At 41.5% G+C, this 13,129-nt stretch overlaps 1 protein-coding gene and 1 long non-coding RNA gene across 3 annotated transcripts in view; one reads left to right on the forward strand and one right to left on the reverse strand.

The window, feature by feature from the left end:
* Positions 1–2,522: 2,522 nt before the first annotated feature.
* The window catches only part of RSPO1 (R-spondin 1), a 225,482-nt gene continuing 214,875 nt past the window's right edge, over positions 2,523–13,129 (reverse strand). Inside the window, exon 6 of the mRNA XM_068265433.1 lies at positions 2,523–3,971. Coding sequence (XP_068121534.1) covers positions 3,817–3,971 — 155 coding nt within the window. The 3' untranslated portion in view covers positions 2,523–3,816. The remainder of the gene's footprint in view (positions 3,972–13,129) is intronic.
* LOC137544370 (uncharacterized) overlaps positions 11,771–13,129 on the forward strand; it is a 29,960-nt gene continuing 28,601 nt past the window's right edge. For both annotated transcript variants that reach the window (XR_011025836.1, XR_011025835.1), the window contains exons 1-2: positions 11,771–11,841; positions 12,090–12,177. This is a non-coding gene — a long non-coding RNA (uncharacterized lncRNA). The remainder of the gene's footprint in view (positions 11,842–12,089; positions 12,178–13,129) is intronic.

The raw sequence follows: 13,129 nt of genomic DNA on the forward strand, positions 1-13,129 counted from the left end.
AGGTTTCACATATTTGGGGGAACTGCTTCCAGATTATGTGTATGTTGGGGGAACTGCTGCTGCCAGATTGTCTATTTTGGGGGAACCACTGCCATATTATCTGTATTTTGGAGGAACCTCTGCCAGATTGTGTATTTTTGGTGAAATGCTGTCAGATTACATCTACTTTTTGGGGATACTCTACGACAGAGCTCAAACTTCCCCTGGCAGACCTTTTATACCACTGCTAAGGCCATGTATATTTGGCCCCACCCATGACCACGCCCACGCTATGCTTAACCACGCCCATTTTGGGGTTTTTAGGGTGAGTCCACTCACTTATTTTTCCAGGACTAGACCCCTGTGGAGAAGGCCTTTATTACAAATCCCCTGACATGCACCTTAGACCCCTTTCACAATCCCAGGTAAAGTGTAAAGTGTAAACTGAATCCTTTACTTCAGCTCTGCCAGAAGACTCATACTCCCATTGTCCCGCACATAAAAAAAATAGCAGCCAAAATAGCTAGGCTAGGTTTCCATTTGTGTAAATTTTGGCCAATTCCTCGGCCACAAATTTAGATGGAATTTAGTAGCTTATGGAACTCTATGCAGAGCATCCAAATTCATAGCCGGGGGGAAAACTGAGGCCCTGCAGCATAATTCTACGTGTCACTATCCGAATCCCACCATCCCATCCCTCTAGCCGTGCATAGCGTGGCTAGAGGGATCCGGCTGCGAGACACGAGCAACTGTGCTGGCATCACGTCTCGCAAGACGCATGCCGCGCACAGGTGGAAACAGGGCCTTGTATCTTTTGTTCTTTTACATGACACAGATCCTGGCTAGGGTCAGTACCTATTGAGTAAGAAGTCCAAGGCAAGACTCCCGAACACTCTTGGGTGGCCTCTTGAGCACGTCCCAGTGGCTGCAGCTCTTGAGTGCTTTGAGTCAGACAGGAGAAAAGTGCTATACAAATGTTTGGATTATTATTATTAACTAAATCAACAAAAGCAACCCACCATATAGCAAAAGCCGTGTTCAAAATCTTACTTCCAGGGTTTAGGCCAGCATGCCTGGACACAGTCACTTTTCTCCTGCTCTTCTCTATCTGCTGGACCCGCTCAATAGGCTTTCTGTAAGGTCCAGAATCATAATTACCATGTGTCTGCACTACCATTGTTTCCAAATCATCTCCCTGGGCAACTATTGTTTACACCTAGCAATCTCCAATCTTTCTCATGGGACTCTTCCAAGTCACATTTTTTGCTGCTGGTGATGTAATATAGTCCTGTTTTCTTTGCTGCACAGCTTGTGAAAAGAATTTGTTTTTCTTACTGTCCAGCTAAACAAAGGATTGACTATTTCAGAAATAATTTGATCTGAAAAGTTTGATTCCACTTTAAAGTGAACCTGTTTCTGATGCAGTGTTCACTCTGTACAGCCTTACTGGTTTACTTAGCACTGGTTTTGAAAAATGAGGATGGACTGTGGGGGATCTGGAAGATTTGGCATCTTTGCCTTGGGAGGTAAAGGAACTTGTGACAACGTACGATGGCGGTGACAATATTCCCAGCATGCCCCTAGAATACTTTCTCTTTGATGTAGGTTCATGTTAAGATTCATGTTAGTGAACAGATCCTTGTACTCCTACAGAATCTATTTTGAGGACCTTCACTTACTCAAAAAAAAATAAATTTCATTTTAAAGGGAATCTGAGATGGCGCCAATGTGTTTATTTATACTTACCTGGGGCTTCTTCCAGCCCTATGAGGTCCGTGGCCTCCTTTTCCGGCACCTCCGTACTAGATAGCCTCATTGGTAATCAAACTGAGCCGCACTCTAATGCGCAGACGTGGCTGGGTCGCACGTGCCCCCTCATCGCGCACCCATTCCTGAGAGCATTCTGCGCCTGCACTGTAGTACTACAAGCGACATATGCGCAGAGGCCCACGACTGACCAAATTACTGACAAGGATATCTAGTGAATGGAGAGGCCGAAGAGGACAGCGAGGAAGGTCACGGACCTCATGAGGCTAAAGGAAGCCCCAGGTAAGTATAAATAAGGCACAGTGTACCATCTCAGGTACACTTTAAATATATATGTATGCAAATAAAATGTACATTTGTCACAGAGTAAAATGCACTATAAAGTACTTTATTCCTATGGGCCTAATGCTAGAAATGCTGTTAAATTTGCTCTGCGCATATTGTACATGGAAATGTTACTGGTAATAACGTTAGAGGAGCAGGGCGACTTATACCATTAGTGCAATGCTTGATAATGGGGTAATGCACGTTGTATGGTCAAGTGCTCTCCTGGCATTAGTACAGGTAAAATTTACCAGCCATTTGTGCACCAGGCCCTATGTCGCTAACACTTACAGTAGGTAGTAAACATCTGAAAGTTAACAACTAGTCCATCTCCTCATGGGAACATTTACTGCAAGCATTCAAAACAGCTCAGATTTCTTCATCAGGCATATTCTTTGACATCATTTATGAAAGATTCTAAAATAATCAATTTGAAATTATCCTTTTTTTACATTTCTACAAAGAAATGATTGTATCTGTCACATAAAGAAGAACTGATCATACCTCATAAGCTAGGATATGTAGTCAGATATTATTTATTAGGGCCAGGGTGAGGCATCGGAACTCTCCCACTATACCATCAGCTCGAGATTTTTTTACAACTACAGTAGAGAAGACACAGAACATTTATATTGCGCTTTTCTCCTGGCTGACTTAAAGCGCCAGAGCTGAAGTTGTTTTTCCATTGTGCTGCAGAAAGTGAATACATTGCCATAGAATGGCATGCATCTGAATACAAGTGCAGTGGATACAGTAGACTCTGCCATGGACCAGCAGAGTATTCAGTGTATACATGCTATATGGATACGTTGCCACACCACTGTAACATGAACAGCCCTAATGTGATAAGGAGATAATTAAGATATTTACACAGATTACACTAATTTGGGTCAAAGTCATGTAGGATAACTATATAGTCAACAAGAAGTTGTGAGACATGTTTTTAATTTTAGGTTATGTTATGTTAGACTGTAGTTCCGATGTAAGCCTTCTTCATACTTCTGTGTTAACAATGATATTTTTTATCCAATTACCGCATCCATTGCTTATATTATATAATAAAATATAGTCACTGTGTCACTAGTCCGATAATTTTCTTATGTTATTTAATTACCTTCATTTTATAACAATAAAACACAAATCCATTGGAAAATAAAACTCCTTTAGTTCATTCATTTTTACTGTCCTTTTCTCAGTAATACATCATTATATCATCCTACTGTAGAAGCTCCTTCTTACATTTTAAAATAGCTTTTTTGTTTTTAAAGTAGTTTCATGGTGATGACACCAACATGTCTTCACAAAAAGTTGAGCACATGCTCTCCATACATACAAGTGAAAACACAGACTGAAAGGGAGAAGGGACCAATGAGGAGTTCTCTAGTCAACACGAAAACCCACATTTTGTTAGCGTTCCTAAAAAAGACGTTTCCAGCCTTTGTAACTTCCATTGAAGTTAAAATCCACTCAGCATTACCTCAAAGGTGTCCATGCTAGGTATGACTACAATACAATGCTTATCCTGTATTCTTCACAAAGAACTCCTGTTTTCCATGGCTTTTCTGGGATAGAATTCCAAGGCAAAATAGTTCCAACTTGTTGGCAGTATAAACTCATGTGTCTATCAGTCTAGAGTTTTGATTTTGCCGTCGTGTAGGTGCTTAAGTTGTAGCAGTGCTCCAGTTTGAGCAAGCATCTTACATACATAGCAGCATTAATCTTTTGTGGTTGTTCTTAGTGTGGCAGCTACTTTGCTGGGATTGAAGGAGTGATGGGCATGGAAGTCACTCGCTGTTGGTTTTTCCTTTTCTTGTTTCCACCTTGCTCCTTATTTTTGTTTTTATTGTTTTTCTCTTTTTTTTCATCCTGATTTTCCTTCTTGTTTTTTCTGCTTCCTTCTTCTGCAAAAAAAAAAAAAAAAAAAATTAATATTAGCTTTGGTTTTACATACATAAAGATATCAGCAGGTGGTTATACTGTGATTTTGGACTACAGCATCACCAATGATAAAATACAGCATTTTAAATTCCAGCTTGGATGTTTTCAAAAAGGTTTCAGAGGCATAATTACAAGGGGAGCAGCTCCTAGAGCAGTGAGGGGCCCCTGGATGTTGGGGGTCCAAACTTCTTATCCTTCCTCAGGGCCCCCCTGCCCCTCCTTAGCACGTGTTGTCAGCTGGATAGCATACTGGTAAGGCTGTTGCCTGTGATGTGGGGTTTGAGCGCTTGACCAAGGTTTGAATCCTGGCTCAAGCCAGTGCATAAAACAGTAGGGAGTCTTTGGGCAAGGCTCCCTAATGATCCTGGTTGCCCATGAAGCATGCCTTAAGTGGCTGCAGCTCTGGCGCTTTGGGTTCACCAGGAGAAAAACACAATATAAATGGTATGTGTCTTGTCTTGTCTAGTTATGACCACATTTGTTATAGTCTAGGAGAGTCATGGTGGCCCAATTGCTATGGATGGGGGAGTCACAGTGGTTACATTTTCTATGTAGTTAATGGGCCCCTTTAACATGGTTTTTTTTTTTTTTTTTTTTAGTTTCTTTCACTGTTCTGTGTTCTAGTCTGTGGAAAGTTCTGAAATTTGCTGTCCAGACAGGAAGTTGGGAGATAGCATAAAATGAAACATTTTTGATGATTAAACTTCCTATGAAAGCTACAGCTTATAGCTGTGGATTTCAGCACCAGAATCTTACAAAATACTTATTTACCGTAAATTATTTTGAATCTCTATTAATCCAGTGACTAGCAAGTAAAACTTTAAAAAACAAGCTCTGCCACGAAAGGCAAACAATGTTTGCCTGGAGAGGTACTTTACTGGTTCGAGACTGGCCATAGTTGAAAATATGCCACACTTGTGGCTGCTTAAACTTGATGTGTAGTTTTAATGCCACCAGCTCTTATGCACAGAATACAATAGCACATCCCAGTCTGCACAAAAATCAGCAAGCTAAAGACAGCTGAGCTCCGTACCACGGGCAGGAGCCAATTTCATTGACTCCTGACCTGCTGATCACTGGGAGACAGTCCCAGTGATCAGGAAGTCAAAAGAAAAAAAAAACACTCGTCCTTAAAGGACCACTATCGCAAAAAAAGTTGGCAGTTAAAGAGACTCTGTAACAAAATGTTTAGCCTTATTTCTTCTATCCTATAAGTTCCTATACCTGTTCTAATGTGGTCTAGATTACTGCAGCCTTTTCTAGTTGCACTGTAATATATCTAATCTTCTTTTCTTTGTCAAGCTTTGTCATCCCAGGGAGGAATGGGCTGCCTTTGTTGTAATGAATACAACTTATGCACGCCCCCTCCACGCCCTCTCTAGGCTCACTCCTGTGTGCTTTGTTTATTCCCCACAGACAGCATCTCTGCTCTCAGTTTCAGTTTGTCTGTGTTGCAGTTTGTGAGGCTGAGGGGGAGGGAGCTGCCTGTCACATGCTGGGAAACTGTACACTGTACATGGAATATATATATATATATATATATATATATATATACATACACACATACTGTACATACACACATATTATGGTGTGTGTATATGTATATGTATATATATATATATATATATATATATGTGTGTGTGTATGTGTATATATAGGGCTGCTCAAAACCGAAACCGGGAGACATCCGGATAGTTGCTATCCGGATATCTCCCAGTAAACCTGTGCGGGGGAGGGCCAATCTTACCTGTCTGACGTCTTCTTCGTCCGTCCCCGGCGCCTCCCACGATGCGCTCCAAGCGGCGGTCACGTGATTACAAACACTTCCACCTTCCGGGTTGAAGGAGGAAGTGTTTGTAATCACGTGACGCACGTGGAGCTCATCGTGGGAGGCGCCGAGGGACGGACGAAGAAGATGTCAGACAGGTAAGATTTCCGCAGAGTGAAGGCAAAAGGGCCAACAAGTGCTAAGCATCTCTGGAAACTCCTTCAAGACTGTTGGAATACCATTTCAGGTGACTACCTCTTGAAGCTCATCAAGAGAATGCCAAGAGTGTGCAAAGCAGTAATCAAAGCAAAAGGTGGCTACTTTGAAGAACCTAGAATATAACATATTTTCAGTTGTTTCACACTTTTTGGTTATGTACTATACTTCCACATGTGTTGATTCATAGTTTGGAGGCCTTCAACGTCAGGCTGGGAACGCGAGTGATTTGTCGCATTCCCAGCCACAATATCGCCCACTATGCTGCTATTGTGGCAAGGAAGCCAGCCTCCCTACTCACTTGCACACTATTTTGGCAGTTAGACTTACTTTGCCATTGCTGTTCAAGAAATGCTGTTGAAAACAAAGAAAACCCTGAGAATCCCCCATAAGGAAATGGAGTGGCCCAAAACCTTGTAGATTCCGTCAGATTTTAACTGCGTACTTTTTTTGCCATAGTGGTCCTTTAAGGGGTCAGAGCTGGGCAGCTCAGAATCTGTTAAAGATTCTCATTTAGCATGCCAATTCACCCATCTGAGACACAACAGGAAGTACAGGAACAATAAGAGCTACAAAGTTCTGTCAAAAAACAGTTTTTAGCTTTGGGTGGGGTATAAAAGTATGAAAGGGTTACAATCTCCACTCTGTTTTATTGCCGTTTACGAACACAGGTGCCTTCAGGGTTCATGCCTGGTCAGTGGCACGAGTTGCTTGTGCACTGAGTAAAAAGCTGTGCATGAGCAGATCTATGCTACTGCGCTTGGGTGCACTCTTCTTTGCGCCTGTGCATTATGGCCGCACTCGTACATGGAGGGGGCGTGCAGCCGAGTGCAGTATTCAGCATTAATTTTATTCTTTTTAGAGGGTCCCAGCGCATAATCGGTGGGATGTAAGAAGATCGAGGAAGCCTCTGGAATATCTAGAGGCTCCCTTCTACGAAGGTATCTAACTTTGTTTTCCCCTTGCTTCAGGTACCCTTTAACATTTGAAAATACATAACACAGAGCCAATGAGCTGTGATATTAAGCTGAAAATATAAAGTAGGATTCCAATATTAATAATGTAATGATATTCCATTTAGTGATTAGGAAAAACACATGCTAGATATTATTGCCTGCATATTTTGCAGTTAGAAGTCTGTAGGGCTATGACTGTTGATAGAACAGCAGCTAATTATATGCATACTCACTAAATGGGTACTAAACACATGTATTACTTTTCACTTTCATATGATAATTGATTCTGGCTTTACAAAATGTTTGTGACCACTGATCTTATCACGTTAAATTACAGTAACTCAAATGTAAACACTGGCACAGCCATTGCATGAATTTCTAGGCTCCTTTTTATACAGAGCATTCAGCCTGGTAAATTATATCCTACCATACCAGAGTCTTACGGGAAAAGTATCCATTCAGTTCCTTAAATGGCAGTGGTTTAGGGGGCCTAAAGGGATCCCACTGCATAACAATTCCTATAATTTATGTCCCATGTAAGTAGATGCAGTTAAGAAGATTATTTTTTTATACCTTCTACAAAACAGACCTAGCAGATTCTAGTTACTTGCTGGGGATGGTTTATTAAGGAGAATCATTTTTAGCTCACTGAAATATATTCTGTATTTTCTGTTTTGCATAGCATTTTTAGTAAGACTGCTTTTTGGTCCTTTTTAGACCCTTACACACTCCTAGGAGTTCTGGTTCACTATGGGTAATCTGTAAAGGTGGCCATACACTTATAGATTTGCAGCAGATTTGACCATCAGATAGATTTCTGTCAAGTCAAATCTGACAGGAATCTATCTGTTCTGTGTGCCACACCCTAGGAACAGATTTCCAGTAGATAAACGATTGGAAATCGATCTAAATGCATTATTGGACCATAAGATCCAATGCAACTCTATGGGCCATCGATCTGCTGCCAGCAACACATCGACCTAGATTTTCCATCCTGTCAGATCAAATCGTTCAAAATCTGCCGCAAATCGATCGATAGATTTGATAGAATCGATTTACGATCGATCAATTGATTCCATAGAATTGATCGATTGATCGACGGCTGAAATTGACCAGTGTATGGGCCCCTTAACTCTGAAATATATAACTATTGTTACGATAATCTAAGCTACTACTTCACCGAGCAGATATTTTAACAAAGTGATCTTCAACAAAAGGAAAGATAGTGGGGCAAAGGTTAGTACTCTAATATCTATTACCCAAGTGACCTTACCCCTGCATCTTTCACTAAAACACACACCCACACACACACACACACACACGTATAGAAATTAGAGTATCTGTTATCTTACCCAGAGGGGTTGAATAGCTAACAGAGAGCAGAGAGGAGCAGTACTAACAACGTGGCTTCCCTACTTCTATCAAAACCTACTGAGTACTGTTTTCCAATAGCAATACCTTTGCATGTGTTCAATATTTCATAAGAAATGCTGCTGTGTCTCTGGTCATGATGATGCTTTCAACACAGCTGTGAAGGATTCAGTGCAGACTGTGGGTGTTGAGAAGGAGCAGGCATAGCATAGATGGATTTGTTTCTGCAGTTTTTCTCACTGTGTTGATGTTTTGCAGCTCTAAAACTGGAGGCTTTGTTTTGGAGATAGCATCCGGGGGGCCAGCCAAGTTTGTACAGGAAGAATGTAAGCTGGCCCCTTTTAATTAATGCCCTTTTAACAAATGATACGTTATCAGACTAAACCAGAGTCTAGAAGTTCACTCCAGAGAAATTCCTGGAGCACTAAGGTATCGTAAACAGAAGTTCACTTCTGTAAGCTCAGCCACTAAGACGCCTGTAGCACAGCCTGATTTCACTTGAACCTACAAAGCAAAGAGCAGACAGCTTCATACACCTTTTTTATTACCTCCTTTCAGTCCTTACTGAAATATCTGTGAGACAAAAACATGTAAGCAGCGAACGTTTTTGTGCAGTCACATATCTTGTTTGTTACTCCAAATTCTGGTAGCTAATCAGAATACTAAGACCAGATGCCTTGTATGTGGCCATATCCAACTGTTGCTGTCATGTAACATCACAGATGTGCAGAAGAATGGTATATGGTAGCTAGAAGAGTCTCCTGGAAAGCAGGCTAGCCAGGTGGCACCTTCCATCATAGACAAATATTAACACCCTATCACATGCTTCCATGTGCCATGCATGCAAGCGGGGAAGCATGGGGGGGTGTTGGATTTGAAGGCTATACTTGGTTGTCTGTTGTAGCATATATATAAGCTATGACTAAGGAGCGATTGTGAGACTCCGATATGCTTGAGCTAATATTGCTATGTCCAGCCAAGATTTTCTTCAATAAAAATCGGACTTTAATTGCACCTGATGAGCGGATCCTTCCTCCTTTGTACTGCTTGAGAGGCCTGGCTGCCCATGGTCCTGCTCCGGGTGACAGTGGTGGAGTGGTTAGCGGTGTTCTCCTTCCATGTACAATATAGTGTCAATATATCTATATTTGGAGGGTCTGTCTGAGGACTGAGGCTATACTGGTATTCTGGGAGGGGTCCAGTGGTGGACAGAGATATACTTAGTAGTGGTCTGTTGGGGCACATGGCTATACTTGGGTCTAATGAAGAAAAAGCTATACATAGGTAGGGTATCTGTTGGGGACATTTCTTGTGTGTGTGTGTGTGTGTGTGTGTGTGGGGGGGGGGGTTAATATGGGACATAGCTATATCTATATTTGGCGAGGGGGTCTCTGGGGGCACATTCCTATACCAAGTAGCTTAAAGGGGGATATGGCTATACTTGGGTGTTTGTTGGCGGCACATGGCTATACTGGCAAACAATTGAGAACACATGGTTGTACTGGGGGACATGCTTGCTTTGTTTTGTTATTTGGGGAAGACATGCCTGCCTAATTACGTTATTTTGGAGACATACAGCTCATTGTGTTAATTGGGTGATATGCTATAGGTAGATATTTTATTTATAATGAGCTCCCCATTATTTTGTATGCTCTGGTCTCCATTGTATCTAAAACTGGCTCTATCAGAATATAGTACTGCTTGCCATTTTGATTGTTTAGAGGATACCTGAGTTTCAGTGGCTATCTGCGTCACTACATTATCCAAACAAATCAGTAGTGAATAAGAACCTACTGGCTTTATTCTTGTTTTTGCTAGCTTATAGTAATATGTTTTTACTGGAAAATCTTGGATTAATTAAGAAAAAAAAAAAACAGAAAGAAACTCAAATGACATTTGTACTTGTAAACAAAGGCCAGATTGTTTTGGTCATAGATATATTTTTTGTCTACTAACACTTCAATTAAACAGAAGACCCTTTGAGATTAGTGTACATAGACATGCTTTCACTTCTGTTCCAGTAACATTCTCCGACATGCAAATGTATATCCTGACACAATGGCCTCAATTCTGGTAGGGTTATCAAACAAATTACCTCATGTGAGGTAATGTCAGGATCTGGTGGCCACGTGAGGACTGGCAGTATTCTCACCCTCAATCAGCTCCTATGCCCCAATCTCCGCTGCACTCTTCACCCTATGTGGCGCATCCCCGCTTGAACAGGAGGTGACCGAGTAGCACCTACATGACTTCTGTTACACCCAGGCCTTGTGTGCACAAAGTATAGGAGCTGAAGGGAAGAGGGCAATGGTACCACCAGAACTGCACAACCACCAAATCTGAATAAGTTCAAGATAGCACTATAACAAAGTTCAAGGCAAAGTCAAACACAATCCAGGGTCATACACGGCAGATCAGAAGAGATGAGGTACAGATTCAGATACACCTTCCCCCCTCAAAAAAACCCCCATCTTTTAGGCTATTTTCACAGTGGGACGTTGTGTTTAATGCGACGTTATAGTTGCACAACGTGCCCCTAATGCAGCGCATGTAGGTTATGAAATTGGACGTTATTTTGCTCTGCGTTATGTGTCTCTTGGTGCGCCGTTTTTGTCACATACTGATAGAACAAAAACGGCGCATGCGTTACATTAAAAAATATATATATATTACTGAGGATGTGCAACACACATAACGCAGCAGATACATTGCTACACGCATAGCATGCAGCACTTTGTAATAACGCTACATGTTACACACTAACGCAACGTGTGCACTGTGAATGTCGCACAGACTTTGCATTGCTGTGCGTTACTCTGCGTTAAAGTATTTTATAACGTGCGACTTTAACGTCGCACTGTGAAAGAGCCCTTAAAAACTATCCTAACTTATGGAAGACAATTAAAGACTACTATTATTTATTTACTGCATGCTTACTGCTGAAATACCTCATGTTTTACCTCACTTTATGCATTTACCTCATGTTTTACCTCATGTTTGGAAATGGAGAAAAATCTTTCAGAATTGATAAAAAAAAAAGAGGAAAATACCTCATGAGGTATTTTGCCTACAAAAAAATAGGTACTTATCCGTTAGCCGGGCGCATCCTCTAGGTGGCGATAATTACTATTCCCCCTCCAGGCCGCCATGGATAGTAGGGAAAGATGTAACTCTGCTGCAGTTCTATCGCCACCTAGAGGATGCGCCCGGCTAACGGAAAAGAACCAAAAAATATTTACCTCACATAGCTACCAGAATTGAGGCCAATGTATAGTATGTCACCCAACCCACATAGTATAAATACATAAATAAAATGAGGAATAGAATTATACATCATCTCCAGTCAACATCCTATATAATAAAACCCCTGTGTCTCTGCATCCTCCTGAGTCCCCCTGCTTCCAGACCTGACAGTTTGCTGTCTGTGAACCTCATTGCATTGTGGGAAATAACAGTTTTTTCCAACTGCCAACCAAGCAACAGCTGTGCATGTACAGTACTTCGGACAGCAGTGGGGGACAGGTGAGCGGGACGCGTCTGTGCACGTGTAACAAGGGGGAGGGGTGTAGTGGGTGTGGCCTACCACCATTTTTTAACGGGCGAACCTTTTTACTCGTTTCTAAATAAGATGGTTCAGTACTGTGAAAGATAAAGAACACATTAAAAAATTATTCAAATTTGTTTTTTTATTTGTTATTTATAAACAGCCTGTTTGACACTTCAAAAACACAGTGGCCCTCATCATTCAATTAATTTTTTTCTCATACCAGGCTACCGGGCCGTACTGCGGGGGACAGGATCTACCTGGGGAGATTGCGAGGGACCAAGCAGCCTCAAGGGGGCTGAAGGAAGCACCAGGTAAGTATGTAACCTGAGATGTGTTTTATCTCAGGCTCACTTTAAAGCTTGTCATAGACAGGTAGACATAGATGATGCATACATGATACCACAATCTTCCATTCTCAGTAATTATTACAAAACTTGAAAAGACAGGAAATGTCCGGCACTATGGTTCATGATTTATTCATGCAGCAAAACAAAGGAGACGTGCTGTGACAGTAACAACATCAAGTGCGGTAACATGTGAGATGCTTAACATCACAAGGCATGAACGTCACTAAACCGTCTATGCTGTACCTGGATGTGTTGGAGGTGGCTAGTGTGGGCGCCAGAGGGTGCACGGTCCCTACAACCGTTTCGCAAGGCGGTTGCCGAGCTTCTTCTGAGGTGTGCACTAAGTCACTTCAAGTTTTGTATATCTTATACCTGCTGTCCTGAGCACATAGTTCCACTGGATGTAACTTTTTATCTGCCAGTAATCCGCAGCCGTCCCCGAGTGCCTGCCTACTCTCCCACAAGTCAGTAATTATTACTATTTACTTACATAGCTCCTACATCTTATCTAGCTCTTTACAAGGTACATAGTCATATCACTAACTATCCCTAGGAACTTTCTATCCTTAATCATAATCTAAAGCCATTATTTTTCTAGAAGTCATTCTAGTGTGGTAATGGTGGGGAGGCACCTTCTTATTGCTGTAGCCACCAAAGTGGTTGTTTAAAGTGGACCCAAATTAAAAATACAAGATTTCAGAAATAAAATCTATTTTCTAAATTATAATAATAAATAGCAGCCTTTTTTCAGCTGCATGATGACAAATATAAAATATTTTACATTTATTGGAGGAACCCCTCCTTTCCTTTCATATTGCCGGGACAGAATCTGGCAGACTGGTGGAGTATGAGGTCTCCGGCAAAGGAGGAATTGCTAATGGCTGCCACCTGTATAACCCTAGTTATGAAAAGAGAA

Source organism: Hyperolius riggenbachi, chromosome 2 (assembly GCF_040937935.1).
Source record: "Hyperolius riggenbachi isolate aHypRig1 chromosome 2, aHypRig1.pri, whole genome shotgun sequence".
Classification (NCBI taxonomy): Eukaryota; Metazoa; Chordata; class Amphibia; order Anura; family Hyperoliidae; genus Hyperolius; species Hyperolius riggenbachi.